At 34.4% G+C, this 24949-nt stretch overlaps 3 protein-coding genes across 4 annotated transcripts in view; 1 reads left to right on the forward strand and 2 right to left on the reverse strand.

Annotated features, from left to right (window-relative positions):
- Positions 1-4080, forward strand: part of LOC134259153 (WD repeat-containing protein 49-like) — a 56197-nt gene extending 52117 nt beyond the window's left edge. Inside the window, exons 23-27 of the mRNA XM_062741754.1 lie at positions 761-890; positions 1872-1990; positions 2521-2635; positions 2895-3010; positions 3343-4080. Coding sequence (XP_062597738.1) covers positions 761-890; positions 1872-1990; positions 2521-2635; positions 2895-3010; positions 3343-3540 — 678 coding nt within the window. The 3' untranslated portion in view covers positions 3541-4080. The remainder of the gene's footprint in view (positions 1-760; positions 891-1871; positions 1991-2520; positions 2636-2894; positions 3011-3342) is intronic.
- Positions 4081-6582: 2502 nt separating this feature from the next.
- LOC134259154 (beta-1,3-galactosyltransferase 5-like) lies at positions 6583-15510 on the reverse strand. Of its 2 annotated transcripts, none has more exons than XM_062741755.1 (3): positions 15423-15510; positions 7923-8060; positions 6583-7777 (listed from the first exon to the last, which is right to left on the reverse strand). In XM_062741755.1, exon 3 carries the CDS (start codon positions 7678-7680, stop codon positions 6607-6609), a length of 1074 nt encoding a protein of 357 aa, XP_062597739.1. In that variant the 5' UTR covers positions 7681-7777; positions 7923-8060; positions 15423-15510; the 3' UTR covers positions 6583-6606. The 2 variants fall into 2 exon arrangements, with proteins under 2 accessions (XP_062597739.1, XP_062597740.1); XM_062741756.1 differs by lacking the exon at positions 15423-15510 and adding an exon at positions 8590-8742.
- A 3001-nt stretch (positions 15511-18511) lies between these two features.
- LOC134259150 (uncharacterized) lies at positions 18512-24748 on the reverse strand. Its single transcript, XM_062741751.1, has 7 exons — positions 24724-24748; positions 22690-22795; positions 21534-21649; positions 20255-20400; positions 19317-19428; positions 18896-18970; positions 18512-18763 (listed from the first exon to the last, which is right to left on the reverse strand). Exons 2-7 carry the CDS (start codon positions 22792-22794, stop codon positions 18718-18720), a joined length of 600 nt encoding a protein of 199 aa, XP_062597735.1. The 5' UTR covers position 22795; positions 24724-24748; the 3' UTR covers positions 18512-18717.
- Positions 24749-24949: the final 201 nt, after the last annotated feature.

Below are 24949 nucleotides of genomic sequence, written 5' to 3' on the forward strand. Positions count from 1 at the left end.
TTATAATCATAAAATTTCTTAGCTAGTTGAGGTCTGGGTGAAATTATGAATTTATTTAATAGATCATTTAAACTGAAGAAAATTTTTCGTAGATTTGATATTTCAGAAATTGGTCATGGAAGGCAATGTTGTCTATAGATAATAATGTTTGGAATAAATATCCATAATTTGTATTCTTTTAGCTAGGTTTGGTGTTTGGTTAATTTTATTTTGACTTGAATTGTCATTTCTCTCTTATAGTTCCCTCAGTATAAAAATTTAATATATCCAAAGTAAAACAGAAGGAAACAAACAAAATCGATACATCTAAATTTTACTTTGACTTTATGTTATTAGGTAAGCTGTCATAAAATTCTTTCATAATTTCTCTGCAATCAATATTTTCGCATTCAAACATTAACTGTCAAAATATAAACTTAAGAGCTAGAAAAACTGAAAAAAAGTTTCTAAGAGACAACATATATGAAACAGAAAATGTAGTGTGTTGATTGTCTGTTCAAAAAAGACATTTTGATTGGTCTGCAGAATATGATCACTTTGATTGGTCTATTGAATAAAGATATGTGGATTTGCCTATAAGATACAGAAATGTGGATATGCTTTGCTGATTATGAAGCATAAACTGACCCAAACCAGATTATACTCGATAATTTGGCGAAGAATCAGAGTCATTCCTTAAATAAGATTGTGTTGCTGTCTGGTTTCAGTAGGCTAAGTTTGCTGTATTATATTATAAGATTGTGTTCCTGTCTGGTTTCAGGAGGAGATTGAGGAGAGTAAGGAGCAGGAGGCTGAGGAGGTGGAGGAGGAGGAGGACTGGGAGCCAGACGAGGAGGCCGTCAACGACCCGGAGCACCACAGGATCAACACGTGGAACAAAACACTACTAGGTAAGTCAACAACCCGGAACACCACAGGATCAATACGTGGAACAAGACACTACTAGGTAAGTCAACGACCCGGAACACCACAGGATCAACACGTGGAACAAGACACTGCTAGGTAAGTCAACGACCCGGAACACCACAGGATCAACACGTGGAACAAGACACTACTAGGTAAGTCAACGACCCGGAACACCACAGGATCAACACGTGGAACAAGACACTGCTAGGTAAGTCAACGACCCGGAACACCACAGGATCAACACGTGGAACAAGACACTACTAGGTAAGTCAACGACCCGGAACACCACAGGATCAACACGTGGAACAAGACACTACTAGGTAAGTCAACGACCCGGAACACCACAGGATCAACACGTGGAACAAGACACTACTAGGTAAGTCAACGACCCGGAACACCACAGGATCAACACGTGGAACAAGACACTGCTAGGTAAGTCAACGACCCGGAACACCACAGGATCAACACGTGGAACAAGACACTACTAGGTAAGTCAACGACCCGGAACACCACCGCATCAACACGTGGAACAAGACACTGCTAGGTAAGTCAACGACCCGGAACACCACAGGATCAACACGTGGAACAAAACACTGTTAGGTTGGTCATAGAATACCACCGTATCAACATGTGGAACAAGACACTGTTAGGTAGGTCATAGAACACTACCGCATCAACACGTGGAACAAGACACTGTTAGGTAGGTCACAGAATACAACTGCATCAACACATCAAATCTGTTACTTTAAAGTGGAAAAAGACGTATTATATATCTCTGTCACTGATGCAGAACACTACTCCGTCCACATTTGGAGAGAAAAAAAATCTAGGCCCCTATAAGGTCAAACAAAGACACATCACATATATACATGGAACAAAAATGTGTTATGTTCCAGGTAGGCTTTATGGGTTTTTTTAAAGATGAATGAGATCAATAATTTGACTTATTTTTCTTCTCTTTACAGGTAAACATTATCAAGAGCTTCGGGTACAGAAGCGAGAGAGGAAACAGCCGAGCACGATACCAGATCTGCCGTATCTACACTGGGAGAGAACTGGGCATGCTCCTGCCGGGCCTTACTCAGTAAGTAGTGATCTGCCGTACCTAACTGGGAGAGAACTGGGCACGCTGCCGCCGGGCTGTCTCGGTAAGTAGTGATCTGCCGTACCTACACTGGGAGAGAACTGGGCACGCTGCCGCCGGGCCGTACTCGGTAAGTAGTGATCTATCGTACCTACACTGGGAGTGGGGCCGTACTCGGTAAGTAGTGATCTACCGTACCTACACTGGGAGAGGACTGGGCACGCTCCCCCCCGGGCCTTACTCGGTAAGTAGTGGGAATATTTATATAAAATGTTAAGAAAATCGGAGGTACTTAAAAAATTAGGATTGGATAAGCATCACTGGATAAGCGTCAAGGTATACTAACACAGTTATGTGTGTTTCACCATTTGTTTGTTTGAGGATGAGTGAGTTAATTCTGTGGGAAAAAAATGTGACATAATTGCATCTGGATCAATGCCTAATGCTGCCTTCATTGATAGTTACGGTAGTCTCTTTGTGAGGGGGATGCTCTGATTTTATTGGAATGTAGAAGATTAATGTCTTTTCAGTCACTGGACACACAGGTGATACAGGACTTTGATCCTCCAAAGAAACCCAACATGTCATACACAGAGAGTGTATCTACCACATCTAACCTGCCAAAACTCCCCAACCTTGTTGACAGTAAGTAGTAAAATTTTGTACATCAAGTGTACAAACTGTTTACATAGAGTTGTAAACATTATGTTCACTTTTTATGCCTGGCTATGAATATAGCTGAAGCATAATGTTTGTCATGTACAACATCTGTCTATTTTCTGTTCTTCTATCTTTTTTTGTCACACTTTACACACAAAATGAATAGTAAAGAAAAAAAATTGATACCAAGTGTACTGTGTTCATTTTGAATATTTTTCAGCTGATTTCCATTAATATTTTTCAGCACTTAAACAGCCTGTTCCAGAGAAGGAAATCTTTCCAAAATACATCCTGGATTTTGAAGCCAAGATGAAAGATTATCATCGCCGACAATTGAGTCAAGGAAACTCCTCTAATGCTGTAAGATCATTTCTCTTCATTCATAAGTTTATTACAAACACTGACGTCCAGTCAACTATACAAATCTAGTCTTTAAATGGGCTAACATAAGAGAAAAAATACTTGGACTTGAATTTTGCAAAAGATAAAAACACCTTATTCTTTCACAGTTGACACTGCTGTGCCTATGAGTTCATTAAATTATATTGAAATATCTTATATATAGTGTAATTAATCTGGATTTCCGAACACATTATGGATCAAATGTAAGTCATGTACTTCCCTGCTTGAAATCAGCCATTTTCCTGGATAGTACTTGTTGTGGTCATAAGCAGATTCATTTTCTTTTATAGCCTGGAATTATGGGATTGAAGGGGAAGCTGGGAGCTGGAATGGCTAAATCCAGTTTACAAAGTATTGGGCTACAGCTGGGGAAACAGATGTTAAACACGTCCACCCCCAAACCAAGCAAGTCTGTCAAGAGTATGAAGCTTAAATCCGTATCACGGAGAACATCCGTAGTATCCACAGAGGCCTCTCAGGCTTACTGATGATCTGGATAAATCCAGCTGATAATCCAACTGATACCTCCTGATAATCTTGATAAAATCCAACTGATATCAAATGTTTTTGTGGATAAATTCAACTGATAATCTAGCTGATACAACTGATAATCCAGATATATCAGTATCTTGTTGATATCAAATGATAGAATCAAGTTCAAACCATCTGATATGAATTGATATATTACTGATGTTCCAGATAAATCCAATTGATATCAGTTGATATATTATTGATCTTGTGGATAAATCCAACTGTGATGGGGAATTTACAGTGTATAATAGTTCTTATCAATAATGACAGAGATTCAAGGTGATCTACTGGGCATGTGAAAATTCAATTTTTTTATGCTATCATAAATAGTATTGTATATTCTTGCCTTAAGAGATTTAAATGGAAATGTGAATAAATATATAATAATAACCTAACAGACATTTCAGGTGTTTAGATAGCACTCACACACCCTTCTTAGATAAAAAGATGTGTTGTTTTATATACATAAGCATTTAAATGTAAAAAAAATCCCATTGACTTTGATATTATATGTTTGTATATTCATATGCTGTATGCTGGTTCGTTTTTACTTTTTAGTGTACCTGCAAAAGTGTATGACCTTTGTGATTTACATGCATTTAAGGCTATCATGTGTTTTATTATTAATGCTTCATCGCACTCTGATAGTGTTTAGGGAATCCTGCCTCTAGATTCCCGTGTGATATTTTAACACTTTTGATGCAATATTTGTACATAAATAGGCTTCTAATTTTTTGTTACAATTCTGTTTGATATGAAATGTTTATTTACATGTTTTCTCAAATAAACTTCAATCTAAACATAAGAACTGCTCATTTTATTTTTAATTATGTAAATTACCTTTATTAGCATCAGATCTAATTTGTTAAGTTTAGCAAGTACTGCAGTCTTAAAGCTATATATGGCATATCTGAGCTAAAAATTAAAGATACGAGATTAAGCGTAGATTTATGTTCAAATCCATTACATTGTATTTTTACCTATTTTGAACGTAAATATCTCCAGGTTTCTATTAGTTAAATATCGATGTTAAACTGTGTGATATTTATTCCCGAGTCGGAAATAAATCGGTTTTTATTTTAAATCTGTGATATCTATAAAACGAATTGATTTAAATTGTGTAATTTATTGAAAAGTCTTATCTTTATATAAAGTAACAAAACATATAGAAAGATCTTTTTTAATTTTAGTTTGTCTGAACTTGTTTATAAATTGGAATAACTGTTACACTGAATTACGAGTGCATTAGTGTGAAACAATTCAAAATGCCTAATTACAATTTATATAGTAGGTTAGGTAATAATGCATACTAATACATTATTTGACTTTAAATATTAACTTTTATAATTTCATGGCCATGGGAACTCGCTATAGAGAGGTATGCACCATCTCCCCACTAATTTAGTTATTGTATAGGGTTTTAAGTTCTGTATATAATATACGTACTGTAATTTCATCAAAATAATATTTATCAAAGACTGGTTAGGGTATACCCGGTATACTTCACCTCCAGTGACGAATATTCCATAAAGGCAAAACGGCTGTAGCCTACACATCAATTTCTCAGGAATAAAAATTTGGTTGAGTGAAGGGGCAGGGATAGGTCCCTGATATAAATCGTACCTATTAATTTAATTTGTTGCAAATGCCATAAAAGCATTCTTAGCAATGTGTACCTTTACACCTGTCCTATTTTTGTTTACAGTTTTGATTTAAATTTAAGGACAAAACTATCCCTTGGCATGAATTGATTTTTTTTTCTACGCCATTAAATTCAAGTGTTATAAGTATTAAATCTGTATCAGAAAATTTCGTCAAGGGCAACAGGAGTCCATAACATGTGCAGGAAACGAAACTGATAACTTGAATTATATATGGTTCGTAGGAAATTAAACGTTTTGTTCGAATGTTGATTATTCAGCAAGGAAGCTTCCATATTTTCTAAGCAGATATCGATTAAAGGGATAAGTTAAGAATTAATTCTCAGTTTTGTTAAGTAGTCTTCACATCACGATATAAACTGTAAATATGTCTACAATATTATTTTCACTGGTCAATCAATATAAAATTGTTTGACCCCTCCCCCTTATCTATCGAGGGGAAGCTCCTTGTCTACCCACACTTTGCACCCCAGGCTACTGTGTTACTTTACACTAGCCGACACATTAGTAGAAAGGAATATTACATTATACGCCACTATCCTCATTACACTATTATGAAGGCCTTTGGTTGGTTAGTAATAACCAAAAAAAAGGCCTAATAATAAATAAAAGACCTTTCCTGATCAGGAAAGTAAGAAAATTTAATAAGAAGTGTGTGACGGAGAATACAAGACTGTTTACTTTGAAATATTTATGAAAAGATTTTTTTAAGATCACCTGAGATAATTGAATTTTTAAAAAGCGGGTAATTAAGTTATACATTTATATTTACATCCACTGAATATTTTCCTCCTTTATTTCTTAAGAAAACCCATTGCCTTAATCAGTGGATGAACTACACTAGGCATGTCACCTGTACAGATTTCTTATCAGTGGCTGTTCCATCAATGAAACGTACAAAGACGTTCACATCATTAATGCAATAATTAATCTTTTTAATCCTACTTTAAATGATTATTTAAATAGATATAAATATAAAGAATAAAATGTCTTTCTTTGGTTGTAATAGTACGGGATGAATGTCGCAGGTATTACAGAAAAAATTACATAACCCGCTTACGCGTGTTATGTATTTTTTCTGCAACAGCTGCGACATCCATTCCCGTACTAACAACCAAAGAAAGCATTTTATAATTTAAGGAGGCTGGGGGGTCAACAAATTATAAGAAATTAACCACCAGATATAACTTAAATTTTTAGATATGATATCTTAAATTGTCAACTATCATTTGACAAAGAAAAATTTCATACATATTAGTTTTAAAATTTGATCATTTTTGTATATCTTTATATGGAGCTCTTCTTTTAAAGGAGATTTCTTATCTAATCAAATAAATAATTTACATGACTTTTGTCTGTCTGTCATACTTTATTGACTTTGTACAGTTCTTCAGGTTTATAGCTTTTCAAGGTACAGTCCCTGCTTTTTGTCCAGTATTGTCTCAGAGTTTTAGCGTCAACATAATGTGAGGTCATGACCTCGTTTCTATAGGAACAAGGAGTAAATTTAGTGCGTATGTTTGAGAATCCTTTCAAGGTCATCGGTCTCACATTTAAGGCCTTTGCTGCCATTCCTATGAACACGTCTTCCAAATGAAAGAATGGAAAATTTCTACTTACGTTTAACAAACCGATTAGAAACTCTGAGTTTAGGATGTAAGCGGTCCCTGAACAAACTGGCGGGAAATTTTTATGAGGGTAACTCCTGAGGGAGACGAACCATTTAGAAGTTTTATCCCTGTGTGGGCTCTGTTCACCCCAACAGTACCCCCCGTAAAATTTCCCCGTAGGTACGGCTTTCAGCAAGATAGGAATAAGCTCCAAGTTGATGTACATATCACCGTCTGCTTTCATCACAAATTTCGCGCGCGAACAAAAGTCACGTGACCACCGGAAGCCTGACATCGTTTTATATGTAAGATTACCGTAACTTTCTTTAAAATCAAGTTGGATGATGTCTGAATGATTAATGTTTTCAGATTTTATTTTTTCCATCACTTTTGCATCCTCCGTGACTCCAAGAATAAACAAACACGCAATATGGCGCTCTTTTGTGCAGAGGGCGCCCCATGTTTCGCGGATGGTTTGTCGTTGTTGGAAGTTGTTTGGTCCGGTCAGAATCAAAACAAGTACGTCCACTTCCGTGTATCCTTCACAAATCTTGTTATTAATCAGATAGGTAAAATCATTCTTAAAGCAGCCATTACAACTATCTGGTCTGGCGTCCTGTGGTGTAACACTAGGTGAATGCTTTTGAAATGTCAGACTGGCGATTTCTTTCATCTCCTCGTTCTGTGTGCGGCGAAGTTCTAGAATTTTGCTGCCAATCCTCGGTAAAATGGACTTTTGGTGGTAGAGTAACAGAGAGTAAGAACACAAGAACACGAACAGGGATATACATAAAAGTAGGAAAAGCAAACTTTTTTTGGATACCATGACCACTTTCTTACTAAAAATAGACCAATGTTTGTCTTTGTCATTTCTGTGAACGGTGTTCGATTAACAACACTCGTAGATCGCGGGACGAAGCTTCCTGAAAATAGATCACAGATTTTTACAATATATGACTCTCTCTCTGTTGCTCTCTCTCTCTCTCCGGTGGTATTTGTTGTTATTACATAGCCAGCTTCCAATTAGTACACATTTACCTATACATTTGTAAATATAAACCAACGTACCTAGGTCTTTGACGTCTGTTCAAAAACAGGGATCATTGAGGGTTTTTTTTTCTTGAAAAAGGATTCCTCTAATTAGTCAATGGAAAACTTAATTTGTGAAATCCCAACCGCATTTCAATCTCGAAAATCTGTCCTCCCCTGTAGAAGAGGAAATACATGTATATTAAAAGAACTACAATTTCACGTATTACAAAAAAAGTACATACTCGTATACATGTATACCGAAAAGGAACATTGTAAGCCAATGACAAATAAAATGTCTTTTTCAAAGATTTTATTTCAAAGTACTGAAATTGATAGAGAATACAACTGATGATCGTAAAATGGACCCTGACAGTGGACCCTTAACAGTAAAGTGGATCCTGATCGTATAGTGCCTCTCCCACTTAGAACCTTGCTCCGAAGAGCCCCGCTCCGAGATGTGCGGCCCAGAGGAGAGCGCTTGGTAAAGTTTGGCTGTCATTTTCATGATATACAGTACATAATACTCATTTACATATGAAACAAACAAGTCAGATTCAAGAACAAGTTGTACAATAAGTTTTGGACAAAATCCTAGAACTTTAGAACAAAAAAATGAAATTTAAACATAAGCTTTAGTTAAGTGTCCCGATATTGTGCAAAACTTAATATAATGTTAAAGTAAGACTTAGCAATGTTCCTTTACCGTTCCTGTATTATTGTCCCCAGATAGATAAAACATCCTGGTAGGTGACACTGTCCTTAATCCGATTAACATGTGTGTTCATTCTTACGGTAAAGTATTACACTTCCGATTGGATTACATGTCAGAGCAGATGTTATGAACGTTATGGCTTTTGTAAATGTTTTGAGCGTTACGGCTTAATTTTGTAGATCTTTTGAGCGTAATGGCTTTATAGATGTTTTAAGCGTTATGGCTTCCTGTTTTGGAGTGGTGTGGGTTTTAAATAGAGCTTTGATCGAGTTGTTGCAAATTGTACCATAGTTAGAGGTGTGATTTCTTTTGTTAAAGTGTTATGTGGGTTTTCTGTACATAACATAACACTTTTCTATAACTCCGCCCATCGAGTCGGGACAAAAGAACTATAAAACCATGCTCAATTTTTAAATGACACAATCATCTGGGTTAGTTATAGTAAAACTTATTAATTGTAGACATCAATATGTAATAATTATCAATTAAAAACTGATATTAATACTTTTTCAAATTTCATTTAAAAATGGGGAAAAGGTTCAGTTATCTCTTGATTTGTTAGCATTATTTAAATAGTGTCATTATAAGGATGATATTACTTCAAATTATATTTTAATAATCAACAAAGAAAACACGGTACATAAAAACAAACATATACACTACTGCACTTAAGTAATTGAGTTTTAGATTGCAGATCTGGTGGATTAATGATATAATTTCAATTATATTGAAAAGTACATAATCCTTAACAATCATTTCAATCAACAATTAAATCATTTCAATAGAAAATGAAGAAAAGGCAAGTACTGGGCAGTAGGTATCAGGTTAACAAAAAAATTAAGTTCATAAAAAAAATTTAAAAAATATTTGATTTTGACGTTTAAAATTTAAGGGAAAAAAATCATATCAAATCAACGTATTTCATTGAAACCAAACTCATTAATGTTTTATTTACGCAAATCAGTCAAACTTCCTAAATTGACTTAGATATGTTTAATTTTTGAAAGTATAGCATACAAGTCACTTACCCATACTCGGTGGACGTTGTCCTATGGACACGAGGGAGCGTAAAAATCATAATCAAATCCACATTTATCATTAAAACCAAACACTTATTTTTCCAATCACATGAACCGGTCCAACTTCCTAAGTTGCCTAACATATGACAGATTTTTGAGAAATATGGTACAAGTCACTTACCCACTATTATATAGTTGATTATGTACAGATATCCGATGGGCATGGTCATTACGACAGCTCGTTAGAGCTCAACGCTCCCTCGTGTCATTATGACCACGCCCATCGGGTATCTGCACATAACCAACAATACTGTATATGACTACTACTACTTGTGCTACTACTACTACTACTACCAAGTGCTTTCAAGTTTTCAAATTTATTTTCATGAGAAAAAGTATCCGTTATCAATAACCTTTGTAAATTGATTAATAATTTTAATAAGAGAGTTACCCTTCCAGGTTAGTGTATATTATACAAATCCTAAAGTTTTGAGTCCGAACATTATTTAATCTAAAACATTAAAAATCAACTAGTTAAACTATGTAAATCTATTGGGTTTATTACTGAGAGAGTTGTTTGCTTGATTTATGACACTGTCATTTTTCATCGTTTGTTTTATTTTTTTCACGCATGCTGTATTGTATTGTACATATTTCATGTTTGTATCTTCTCTATACGGTAGTGCAGTTTAAGAGAATAAAGTATTGAATTGAATTGGAGTGTATGAGTTATATAAAGTGCTATGAGCTGTGGTTAACCTTCAGTTCTACTTACCTCTTTCTGCGATTTCGTGTCCTCGTGTTCGATTTGTTAATTCAGAAAACCGGAAGCTAGAGAGTTATTGTTTATTTCTAAAAACGTATTACTTTACGAACTTGCTTGTTAACATAAATAAGCTGGCGTTAGTGTGGGAATTTACTTGTTTTAAAATTAAGATTGGCAACCTGCATGTTAAAATACTTTTCTTTCCTGCATACATATTTTTCATACATTTTGACATTATTTGTCATGCATGAAGGGGGCAGAAATGGTCCACCATATACAACACTACGCATGAAACACGGCCACTGGAAGTTAATGTAATGTATGTATACGTGAAAATACTCAATATATACATTAACTCCCAGTACCCGGGCATAAAAATATACAAAATGTACATAAATGATTATAACCGCAGTCTAATGACGGCCTGTTACCCAGCTGAATTAAGGGCACGTTCGGTTTGGCTATTCGGCCAGGAAACATGGAAATCATATAAACAATAAACTTTCTCAATAAATGAAGAAAAAGTGTTTATTACCTGTGATTCTACTCGAATTCTAAATAGCTTCCTAGCTGGATTGTGGTATGTGGACATTTAAAAAGATTTAATTCATTCATTTTTTTCATTACCCCGTGACACTGGATATTGCGTTACACAGATCATTTCAACGCAACAGGCTGTTAGATCATTTAGTACACACTTTGGGTCGTTCAGATAGATATATCTATTTTCCTTTTGTGGTATCGATAAAAGCGACGAGAGAGAGGTGTTCCTACACAGAAAATCAATAAAAAAAAACAAAACAGATGTCCTGATATGTAAAGATATGCCCCCCCCCCCCCCCCCCCAGACTGCCCCTGTGAAGATATGTTAAAGTGATATATAGCGTATTTTTTATGAATTCAGATTAACTAAAATTTAAAAGATCTTTCTATCTAATTGTTTTGTTACTTTAAGAAAAGATATAGGACGTGTGTAAATTACACAATTTAAATCAATGGCGTTTCATAGATATCCGAGATTTAATACAATAACCGATTTTTTTCCCGACTAGGCAATAAATATCAGACAAAGTTTAAAGTCAATTTAACTATACGTGGAGATATAAAAGTTCCAAATCGGTGAAAAATCTAATTTGAACGTAAATAGCCAATATCATGAAAATCTACACATTCTCGTATTTTTATTTTTTAGCTCATATACGCTCTTTACAGCTCTGATGTTAGTATATTTACCAATTAACTTTCAAAATATATAGTTTATAGTAAAAATCATTTTCAACATTTTTTTAATTTATTATGTTTACTTAGATATACAGCTAACTATATATACTTCAAAAAGATGTATGAGGCCATTTTCAAAAATTGAATTTAGACTTGTAAAATGTAAAATTGCAAGGGAAGAACATTGAAAATTTAATATGAAATATATATTTATTTGCAAAATTAAATTCTGACCTTTCTTCCTAAGTTCTTTATTAAATGGTCCCTTTTTTATTTGTTGACATCATTTCTAAAGTTATCAAAATGTATGTCAAAAATATAATTTTAAAACTTTTATTTGAATAACCTTAGGTAGATATTGTGACAGTCATTCAGTATAATCATTTTTTGTGATACTGAGTTTCCAATTAATATATCCATCGTTCAATTCAATAGAGAGGAGAAGAATTCAATAATATTATGACTTCCCTATCAGTGACCTTGAACTTGTCACAATGACCTCAGATAAAGGTCACGTCATGACCTATAAAGGTCACGTCATTCCCAAAAGTCAGTTTTGGGTTAATATATATGTCTATTGTGAAAAGTTTTGCCCAGACACACATTTTCCACTTTTTCTTCAAATAACCTTGCGTCCAGGAATGTTATGTTCCAATGTTTCTACGCGCCTTTATCATAGACACGCGAAAGACAAACAGACGGACAGGGTGATTCGTATTCGTTTGGGGGAAAGGAAGGCTGGCTTTGTCTTTTCTCTTATCGACCACATTTGGAACAAAACAAACAAAATATTTGAGAATAAGAATTTCAGATAATATAGAAAATGTATGATTATTTTTTAAGTTGTAAGCTTATATCCAATTTTAGACCACTGATTTTAAATACGCCCCAAATATTATTCATTTCAATACTTTTCAAAGTTATATAGAGTAAACAGATAGGTAATAACCCACAGATGTCTTACTCAGGTCAAACTTCAATTTAAGTTATGAAACCCGTTGATCACTGATGGGTGAAGCCCTATTAAAATATATATATCTTGTAAGTAACAATGTAGGAAAAAAATTGAACGCAAGGCCCGGACGAATTGAATGACACGCTCAACAAAACAGCAAGGTTCGTAAAACAGGATCTAGAATAAAATTTATTTTAATTGCCTAAAGAATTGAAAGATCAGGGTGTGGTAAAGGTACATAATGTTATGGGAACACTTTAAATGCATTCTATCCATTTTTAAAACTCACAAAGTATAGACCTACAGCACGGGGAAACGAGAAAATGTACTACATGTGTACAAACGGCAAGGAGGTCCTGGCAGGCCGCAGCATTATGAACAAGCCAGCAGGAAGTATGATTTCAACGTGGGGCGGGGGGAGTCGTGGTGGTGGCACAACCATTCATTTTTAGATGGATGCGCTATCAAATTCCATAAATTCCTTGACACGCATAAACAAATTTATAAAATATTGAACACAAACATATGGTAGCTATGTTTAGTATTGAAAGAGGAGCAAATCCCCGTGCCCCCTCCCCCAGTTCCTACGACCATGCAATACGTTGCTGCAGAAATGTAGCTCGCTCGTCTAAAAAACGAATGGGATTGACGACCAGAGAGCAACAGTGCTACCCATAGCAAAATGATGCGCTGGGTTCTGGATTTTTTTCTCTAGATTTTTAGTTCAATTCGGTCAGTCAATATATTTTTTTCGGAGAATTACAGTTCTGAAGCTTTGAAATACATTAAGGCATTGATCATAGTTTAGAAATCCCCTTTCTTGGAAGGATGCCAATCACAATTTGAAGTGCTTTACCACTTTAAGCCGAGTTGGCGTGTCACCTTTTAGTTTATTCAGTAAATAGTTCTTCCGGTCAGTTATTTTCGTGAGGGTTTAATTTTCGTTGTTTTCGCGGGATGGGGGAGACTCCCGAGTTTATGACCAACATGAAAGAAGATGTGGAAACAAGGCGAGCAGAATGCCTATAGCGTCAGATATCATGAAATCATATTCAATATGTGAATTGAGAATATAAATTAACTTCTCATTATTAAGATTTATGAAATTATGAGAAAAAAAACTTTTCTGAGAGAAAAAAATCACGTAAAAAATTTTCTTTTATAAAAATATAAGATGATATTTGTGGGATTCGAACCTTAGCAATAAAAATCCGACGTATCATACTTCTTTGAGACAAACACGTTAACCATTATGCTAACGGCTCCTGATGATTTTGTGTATTTAATTTAATGGACTTGAAGTATTTTCGGAAAGATGCGAATGTTTGTCATAAAAGTGTACTTTTAAGGTATAGTGGGTCTTCGCTCAATGTCTTTATAAACCAAAAAATGTATATTTTATTGCAAACTTTTAGGATTATCTTTAAAAAAAAAAATGGAGGGAAGACACACTCATATTTAAAAATTTTATGTATGAAAAAATGATCGTTTTTGTTCTTTTTAGTGTGTGTATGCTTTTTCATAGGCAAATATTTTCAGTATTTTTCATAGGCAAATATTTTCAGTATTGGTTAGATTTTTGTTAATTGTAGAGATTTTACATTAAGTATACTTTAATATCAGATGAAATATCAAATAAAATTTGGATATACTGAGTAATTGAGATTAATTTTTTCACTTCTTATCTGTCGCACTATAGGCACTTCGTCCGCCTCTTTAAATATCAATGTGTATAAGTACTAAACATTCTCAATCAACGAAATCAAGTCCCCATAAACCAATATTTTTTTCCTCGATAGTTTGACCCCACGAAAATATGTGATCTTAAAGTAAGTTTTGGTGCCGTGATCAGGATTTCAGACGCCATCTGTTTTATTTCCGCCCGCCGCTTATAGTTTCAACAAAAGACAATTAAAATCTTACGTGTACCAGTTGCAAGAGTGCACTCTTGATCTGTGAATATGAAATATCACCAAGTTGTTGATATCTTCATTGTATTTCTTTTCAAAAATGAAGGAAAAATGCGGAAGGAACATTCTTGACACCCTTTATGTAAAAACTCATGAACGCAGGAATGAATGGGATGAGAGATATGCTCGATGCGAAACAACACACATTATATTACAAGACAAAGTCACTGAACAGGATGTACTAGAAATAAGAATTTGAACGAAATATCCCCTCCCCCTTTCCTTATTCAATTTTGCTAAAAGAACAGAGTTACTTTTTCAGCTTCTTCAAATAACTATATTTCTATATACATGTACATATGTATATTACATCGTATTTACATTTAGAAGATGTGAAGGACGCGTAGAGACAATTTACCAAATAGGCCTATCCGAAAAAAGTCCACGTCGTCCCCAGCAAACCTCACACCCATTCCCAGTCACCAGGCGTGAATACCATGCTTCTCACTGACGGATTTAGCGGGGGTGGGGGCCCGGGCCCCTCTCTGTTAAATGTGTTTAAAATATAAATAAGATTTAGTAAATCATTTTTGTTTGTGCATGACTGTGGGCTTCTAAACCGACCCAAAACTGTCCCCTTTCAAAATTTCTGGATCCGCCACTTCTTCTCTAACGTACGTATATTTAGTGTTCTAAAATTAATGAGAAATATAGCCTTATAGTGCAGTGATCGCGCCTCTTTCTCCAAATTAATATTGGTAAACTGATTTAATTACGGCAGCCCGAGGCGAGGGAGAATACAAAGAAAAATAATTCCAGGGACATCTCAGTAGCGTGAGGTTAGGCTAAACAGAATGAACTTTGAAATGCATGTGCCCGATTATATGTCGAGTCAAAGAAATACAATGAAATAAGTATAATTTTAAGAAAATAAAATAACAGAAACTACTTACTTCATTTCTCTCGTGCATATCATGACTCGCTGCAAGGACATCCGTAAGGTAAAAACCAGCAATTCATATATATAAACAGCATTCACATCATGAATGCGTTATAAACCCCCCAAAATAAAAAGTACATGGAAATGTATAAATTCGCTTGTTTACGATACTGAGCGAAAAATGCATACCATTTTATATCACAATCTTATAATTTTTTTTTACCTTGTGAACATGAATTTATTACAATGAATGACTGTCTTCAACCTGTGAATGAAAAAAGTTGCACAGATAAATGAGTCACCTGAAAAACCTTGCACAATAAACGTTTTTTGTGTTGTTTACTTGATACGTGCACATTTTGTCAATTTTTTAAAGAAATAAAATATATATCTAACAGGATAGGCAGTAACGTGGTGATTTAGGCTGATTAGTGTGGTGTAAACGAACAATTCAAACGAAACTACATAGACAGAAAGCTTTAATTAAAATGCACCTGGACAAATTAGAAAAAAAAGACTTATGCAGACACGGTAGAAGAAACTTAGATTTTTAAAGCACAGACATCAAAACGGCACAGGTATTAATGAGGTCTATCTCGCCAACTGACATCAAATAATATACCGATCGATTATTACTACATCTTCATGAATACTGGCTTTAACAATATAATGGGGAAGAATCTTGATCCATCACGAAAATACATATTAGTATTTACATAAGGATCCTCGTCATTTATATTTCATAATGAAGCATGTACATGTACTAGAAATACAACGAGAAAGAGAGAGAGTTTTCTATAATATATGGAATCCGGATAGTGCCATGTAATTTATTATTGTACAGGTTTATATGAGCACCGATGTCGCACTTAATTAATGCGAAGTCGCGGCCAGGGGCGTAGCCAGAGTACTTTTGATGTGGACGCCCGAGTAGGCAGGGGGTTTGGGGCCGAATTTTTTAGGCCCCAAATTGGTCCAGGACAAAGCCGGGGGGGGGGCGAAGCCCCCGAAAACTGATTTCGATGTGCATATTTGACCCACCTGATCGCATTTTCCTTACACATTATAAGTTTGCTACGCAGCCATATTCAAGGTCTGTTCTGTTTTGTTTTTTTACCAAAAATGCAGACAAACACTCAAAAATGAGGAAAAGTTTTTCCAAGATATCGTTGTATGATGAAACCACTAAAACAATTTTGGAGACTTTTGAAGAGACAAATATATGTATAGTGAATTAAGAATGTAACGCACGTAGTAGAAAACTCGGCAATATTCAATAGTAGATCAAATATTGGGAAAATCAAATGATTTCAGAGAGGTGTTTGCTATCTTTTCTTTCCTTAATTTAAACTGATTCTGTTAATTTTCATTTATTTTTTATCGATATTCTAAATTGTTTCAAACTATTTTTTTATATCACTTATTTATTTATTTGCAAAATACAGAGCATACAAGCATATAGGGAACTTACGGTCCCCCCTCTCTCTCTTTCTCTCATTTTCCCCTAAAATGATGTGGACTTTTGTGCGTACAAACGTACGCCTGGCTACGCGCCTGGCGGCGCATAACGATAAATCGATGGTGTGACGATAAAGCGATGATGCGACACTGTGATGACGATGTTGCAATAAAACGAGAGAGCGAAAGTGAACTTTGCTTTGTCATCATATCATCGCAGTATCGTGTCAATGCAACGCACCATCGCTTCATCCTCCATAAACATTATCGTCATCGCTCTATCAAACCATCGCTTCATCGGCATCGCACTATCGAACCAAACCTCGAAGGTGCGATACTGCATATCTAGATTATGAATCCGGATAGGGCAGTGTAGTTACCCTTTAGTCAATGCTCGGTGGTGTGATAGTGTACTGCGTGGCCCTATCCGGATTCCATACCAACTATCAGATTTCAGATCGAATCAACTTTTCATAGTGCCAAAAAGGGGTGTGGTTTTTAAGAAAAGTAAACTCCGTCGAAAAAAAAACCAGAGAGAGAGAGAGAGAGAGAGAGAGAGAGAGAGAGAGAGAGAGAGAGAGAGAGAGAGAGAGAGAGAGAGAGGTATCCTTAGACTTTTCGAAGACCAATCAAATATGACTGTATTAGCGTAATTCCAGGAAAATGGCACGTATAAAAATATTTTCTTCTAATAAAACCATTTCAAATATATTCACCCTGTTCCGAATACATTCTTGATTACACTCACTTCATTCTATGTGTCTACCATAAAGTTTCTCATCAGAAGAAAAAGAGTCCTACCTTGTATCACGGCAGTATCTACGTGTTTTCTTTCTCTGTAACATAATACGATCAGAAGATGACAGATTAGCCTACCTCAATGTATTAATGAATAAATAATCACTATAGATATATTTTATAAAATTATTTAGCCATTGAGCTATCTCAGCATAACCAATATGTACATATATATATGTATAAAGATATTAAATATTTCTTAATATGTCCATTCCCAAACTTTTTTTATACTTAATATATATTTGAATTAGAGAAATAATTTTAGAAATATATACATATACCTCCCCATCCCCATATTGATAAAAGATACCTCGGTGTCAGGATTAGGTTTCTCTCGATATTGACTGGACAATACCAATCAACATGTAGGTACAAACCAATTGACACTTAGGAGACTGGGTGGGTCAACAAATTAACCACCAGATTTAACTTATTTTTTTTTGATACGGTATCTTAAGCTGTCAGCTATCATTTGGAAAAGAAAAAAATCATACATTATTGTTTTAAAATTTGATCATTTTAAGTTTGTATATTTTTATTTGGACCTCTTCTTCTAAAGGAGATAGAAATAGTCTGAAAATGGCTGCAACCCCCCAGCCCCTTTAATAAAAGTGGAAGGGAGATAAAGATAAATATATAGCCCCCCCCCCCCCCCAGTGTTCTGATTAAGCTGTGTGATCAAATAGCAATAGCAATGATGATATGATGTACAATTTCATTAATCAGATCAACCTTTTATATTTTTATTGGTGACAAATGTTTATTTAGAACTAATGATGTAAACTGCCTTTATTTACTGGTTTATACTTTCTTGTTTGCATTGAGTGTAAATATATAAAAATCTAACAAAGTAAAACATATTTTAATAAATTTGGCAACCATGAACTAAATGAATCATTTAAACATTAACATATGTACAAGAGAGACATTCCACACATTCACAGTCACACTGAACTTTTCAAATGCTTCCTTTGTCAGCTACTCTTCTGTGCTTGGAGGTACATTTACTCAGGCTCTTCATCTCTGCTACCCTTTACTTGTGATCTAAGTCTTTACACTGTTTTATTACTCTGTCTGTAGATATCCCTTGTAAATGGACTGTTGAGAAAAAAGTTTACTCAGTAAACATATATCTTCCTTCAATGAAGAAACAACCATTCATGAACAAAAAATAACTGGTTTAATTATTATATTTACAAAGCTTAGTTACTTAAGAATAAAAAATCTTACCCTTCAAAGAGTAGTGCTATTTTGTAGATCACACCGACTAGACAAGCCAATAACAGACCAGCCTGACTAGCTTTCCTACAATAAAAAAAATTCAAATCTTCACTAATTAAAAATGATAAAATAGTTAGAAAAAACAATGAACTGATTTTTTTTCTTAGAAAAAAAAACCCTTGACCTTTTTCTTACAACATCACATGTCAGGTTTAATGGTAAGAAAATTTTTTTAAAAATATACTGCTAAGTCCACAGATATACAGAAAAATTAACTGTGTATTGTGTTTTGTTCAGATATCATAAAGGTGTGTTCCTTTTGTGTTCCTTTTGAAACACATGGGAACTGTGCTGACAAAAAACAAAATTGTTCCTTCTTAGAAAACCATAGAGAAAACTGAGTACTAGTAATTCAAAACAGTATACCCACACTATAGCCGTTCCACCAAATATAAGAGTTGAGCCCCAGTACATGGGGTTGTCTATTACGTTAAAGGGGAAATCTGTCACTTTAGAATCCATTAATATTCCAAAATAATCACCTACAATGATAAAAAAATTTTTTATCATAGACATATTGTGATAATTATCTTTTTTTCTTTTTATAAACTTTTATTCATAATTTTAATACTATTATAATATTCATCTACAACTATGAAATTTTCCTTTTTGAGAAAAAATATTTCTATATATTTATAAATACACTTTTGAATGAATGGTTTGAGAAGGACAAAGGAGATAAATATATAACAAGGAAAAATTAATGCAAAGCTCAAAGGTTACTCCTCCATGTAAATTAAAGTTAATTGTATATTTTTTACAGTTCAGATAGCATCATTTATTTTGAACTGATTTAAATTCATTCTTACTTAAATAGCCATGAAAGAAATTACTTTGAATATGAAAATGAAATGCTCTGATCAAAACCCATTTCTCCTTATTTTGGATATACAGTGAAAACTGTAATCCACCACCTGTGTAATCCTTTACATTTGGCATATCAATATTACATTTTATTCCTATTTCAATTTTACTATTCCATGTTTTTGAACACGGTGCAATCTGACACCCTGTCTATTTCGACACAAAATTCGTCTCCCAGTGCATGTTAGATTAGACAGCTTTCACTGTACTATAATTCTAAATCAGAATCTGGTTATAAACATCAAATTCAATCAAAAGGTGTTTTAATTACATAGCCCTTGAAGGTTTGCAATTTTAAATAAATTTGACTTTTAACCTCTTGACTTTTAGATATGACTTTAACCAGACCTAAAGCAATGTCATATGAACAAACACTCTTGTCTTTCAATAAATGCATTATACTTATGTATAATCATACATGTATTAAAAGATATATATACAAACCTAGAAAGGTTCCATAGAAACCTAGAGCCCAGTAGCTCGAAAAGACCAGCATGGAACCAATCAGAATACAGCTATAGCCCAGGAACAGGAAGTTGTTATCATACAGGAAGGGCCACTCTGGCTGACTGTCACAGGCCACCTTAAACCTACAGAACAGAAAAAAGTCACAGGCCACCTTAAACCTACAGAACAGACAAAAAGTCACAGGCCACCTTAAACCTACAGAACAGACAAAAAGTCACAGGCCACCTTAAACCTACAGAACAGACAAAAAGTCACAGGCCACATTAAGGTAGTCCGATCCTCAGGTTTGTAAAATTAGCAGTTAAGTAATCAAAAAACTCATAAAAGTATCTCTGAATTTACAAAGTTATGTAAATTTATCCACAGTATTTCTTTAAAGTTAATGATTCAAGTTAATCATATTACATAGCGAATTGTCAAATCTCCAATATTTTTGCAGAAAAAGCGAATTTGAATATGAGCAACGCATTTTATAATTGCAAATACAATGTAGATCAACAAATATATTTTAGGTTAAAAAATGATAGGTATCCAGGCATTCAGAGAAATTGTCATGATTTTTATACTAAGTTGGAATTTTTTGTTTTCTTTTTCCGTCATGTATTCTATAATACATAGTGCAGAAGGCTTTTGTTGTCATTGCAGGGCATCACAAATCACTTCTCATTTCACATAATGCTAATAAGCATTGATATCTATGGATGGATTCAAGAAAATCTCATTTCTCTAAAACTGTATTATTTTTTTCTCCTTTTATAGGGTACAAATGTCAACTTTTATAGGACCTTTTCTAAAACTTCCAAAGAGCTCGAATCTTATAAAGATAAATAAAATGAAAATTGTTGCATGAAAAAAATTAATTTTTAAGCTTCATTTTGATGCATTTCAATTTAAATATTAATTTTTGGAGTTATCCTTCCTGGCTGAGGATCGGATATCCTTAAACCTACAGATCAGACAAAAAGTCACAGGCCACCTTAAACCTACAGAACAGACAAAAAGTCACAGGCCAACTTAAACCTACAGAAAAGACAAAAAGTCACAGGCCAACTTAAACCTACAGAAAAGACAAAAAGTCACAAGCCACCTTAAACCTACAGAACAGACAAAAAAAATCAAGTCTCATAATAAGTAATTACAGTGTAGTTCTTGTCATAATAAATAATGAGTAATCAAATTGCATTATATTTGTAATCAATTCCCATGATTTTTCCTATCATACATGTAAGTACAAATATAAGTAATCAGTACTCACCACCAGTCTCTGAAGAACCCCAGTCCTACAATAGTCAGGGCCAGAAATACACAACCCTTTCTGGGGCCCCCAAATAACGAGGATACAATGTGGTGTCTGTATTCCAATCTAGCTACCTGTAAAAAGTAAAACAAGTTCAATGGGACTCAATAAAAGTATTTTGATCTGACAGACAGGTTTGATCACCAACAACTAGATAACTTAGCTAGGGTACAGAACCTGCTGACTGGGGATTCAGGGGAGCAGGATTCCACCAGTTTTTCTCCCCCTTCTGTTACATTTGGTTATCACTAAGGACATGACAAGTGAAAGATATGCTGGTGAAGAGTCAGTTTATGTGTATTTTGGGGAATAGTCAATAAGGTGGGAGTTAATGTTTGATTTTTTTGTCACTCATGTGGAGATGTCACCACTTGCAAGTTGAGAGCTGCAAATTTTGACCATTGCTCAGCAAAGCCATAAACCAGTGAGGAATCTTTTTCATGCCAGCATCTACTGCCACACAGGACCTCAATTTATATGGTCTCATTTGAAGGACCGGTCTCCACATCCCACAGTGGATTTGAACTTTCTATGTTGTCCTTAAACATTTCCATCCCTAATGGGACCAAATTCCCTACCCTTAAATGTCTGTCAAGTACAAAATACTCTGATTTGTATTAGAGTATTTTAAATTGGAAAAGGATTGACCACAAAAGTTTTAAATGACTAGGGGGCACATTAGCAATGTGAGGTGGGTAGACAGCATAACATCCTTTCAGGCAGTAGGCAGGATAATGTAGTCTATGGGGAAAATCGCTTTTTCAAAATAAAAATTCAAATAATTTGAATATCAATAAATCCTGCAGTGGAAAGATGCATTGAAACATTAAAAATAGAATGACAATTGGAAAACATTTTTTCTTTACCTGCTACAATTTTTTTAAATGATTTTTTTTGTTAATTAAAAAAAGGGGAGATAACTCTTACCAAAATTTACGGTCATAAACTAGGACACATTTTCATGAAATGTAATGCAAGACAAAAGCACTATGGAATATTTCACTGAAAACTCCATCAGGTAAAATTACACACTTTATGTTTCAAATGAATCTCTTACCACACAAATTATCAGTCAGCCTCAATAATATTCAGAAATAAACTTACTTGTACATACCACATTCCAAAACAAAGGATTAAAGATAATTGTTGCCATGGAGATCCATAAATTCTTGTCATCAAATCTGACAAATGTTTCAACTTCTTCACCAAGCCTTCCCATTCTGTAAATATAATGCTGGTGTAAAGCAGGTGATTGCAAGAATCTGAAGCTTAAACCTTGTGAAAAAATGATTTACAATTTACTACAGGGTGCATTGATTCTCATCACTTTAGGTATTGTATGGATTGAAAAGACCAGACCAGCACTTATAAGCCCTCTCAACAAACCTATGAACACCCCCCCCTCCAAACAAAAAAAAAATACACTGAACACTACAAATGGAGCTGTATGACCACAGACAAACATTATAATTGCAAATGTCTTTTAAAAATATACAAGATAGTTTGAATAATCTGTCAAGCAAGCAAGTCACTTAAAGATAAAGATAACTGATCAACCCCTGATAAAAGATGTAGAGTACACACAGAGAGGCCTTTGTGACCTTATCAAGTTGTCAGTTAACACTCATTACTGTAATGGCCAGCAGAACTCACCAATCTGGAAGTCATGAACAAACAATATTTTAACTTTATCAATGAAACCTTATCAATGGATTAGAATACTGTATATGTATTCATTTAAGTTTCACCATAATTGAATATCTTCTGAAAGTTTTCTTTTAAAATGTAATTCATTCAGTCATTTAGTCACAGAGGGATCTGATGTGTATGCCAGCCTATGGCAAAAAGAAAATCTAAAATAAGTCTAAGCTACCCTTCTGAATACTCTAAGGGGGGAGAGAGGGGTCATGAAAATAATAAATTAATACTAAAATGTATCCAATTGACCAATTAATACATATTTTTTCTAATAGAAAGGTCTAGGAAAAACATTCACTTTGTAAAAATATCTTTATCAAATTCTTTCAAGAATTTTCTTCATGTTTCATGATCACTTTGGAAAAAAACATAACACCACCCCCGCCCCACCACCAGAAAATAATAAAAATAAGACTTTTTAGGATTACACATTTTTCTAGTGAAAAGAGTTTTCTGGATACTGTTCTCTTAAAAACGTGAAAAATACCACCGTTCAGCCCAAATATGAAAAAAGGTTTTAATTACTAGATTATTTTGTAAAATAAACATGATAAAGAACTTACTAGGTAGACTCTACGAACAGAGTTCTACAGGATGGGTTATCCATTGAATATTTTTTTCTTTTTTAAACATCATCTCTACTTACCTTCAGTTTAACTGTCCACAAATAATATATTCACAGATCTTGATTAAAACACAAAAAATATGTCGTATACACTTTTAAATTTACTTAAAGTAGGATATATGCATATCATCTATTTGAGTAAAAACTACATATTATCCAGAGAAAATAAAAATTAACTTTGACATTAAATGTTCACGGTCATGGAAAATTACACTAAATCAAGGTTATTCTACCCTAATCACTACGATCATGTACGTAGCCATCAATATAGGCCTATCTAGAAACAGATAACAGACTCTGCTACTACAATACCTACATACCGACTGCTGTACATTAAATTATTTCTAAATTATATCTCGTATTGAATAGGAAGAGATGACATGTTTGCATAATCTCAGCGAGATGGGTAGAGACGATAGTCCAAATTTTCAGTCTCTACCCATGTCGCTGAGATTAATGTTTGCACGGCTCTAAGGTTGAGGTAAAAAGAAAAAGGGGTAGGGTGCCACCCATTAGCAGATTATCACATTTTTTTATTGAATGGAAAACGACTTCTATTAACCACATTGCTGATTTTTGTATAGTTTCGGACTGTTTACTCGTCTGCTCTACTGACAATTATTTCAACATAGCCTCACACTGTCACATGTCATTAGGCAATGGAGACACATAAAACTTATCTCAATCGTCAAAGATAACTCATACTATCTTAAATAAAATAAAGAAAATGTTTTTATTTAAGATGTTGTGATTGAAATTCAACCCCTTTGGTTTAGGACTATGTTAAAAAAAAACTAACTTTAAAATAGTAAGCAAAAAACTTACCTTTTCCCAACACCGGAAATATCTCTATAGTGTATAACATAAAAAATGATGTCGGGATGAGTCCCGGTTTGATGTTGTCGTCTTTTCTACACAGCCATTTTGATGGGTATCATCATGACATAAGAATAAATGTCAGAGGCGTAGTCACAAACTTAAAAGTGAGGGGGCTAACCCCCCCTTCAAAAAGTGGGGGGGGGGGCACAAACATACTCTTGCCCCCCCCCCC

Source organism: Saccostrea cucullata, unplaced genomic scaffold (assembly GCF_032062105.1).
Source record: "Saccostrea cucullata isolate Sc308-1 unplaced genomic scaffold, CSIRO_AGI_Scuc_v1 ctg2064, whole genome shotgun sequence".
NCBI classification, from domain to species: Eukaryota; Metazoa; Mollusca; class Bivalvia; order Ostreida; family Ostreidae; genus Saccostrea; species Saccostrea cuccullata.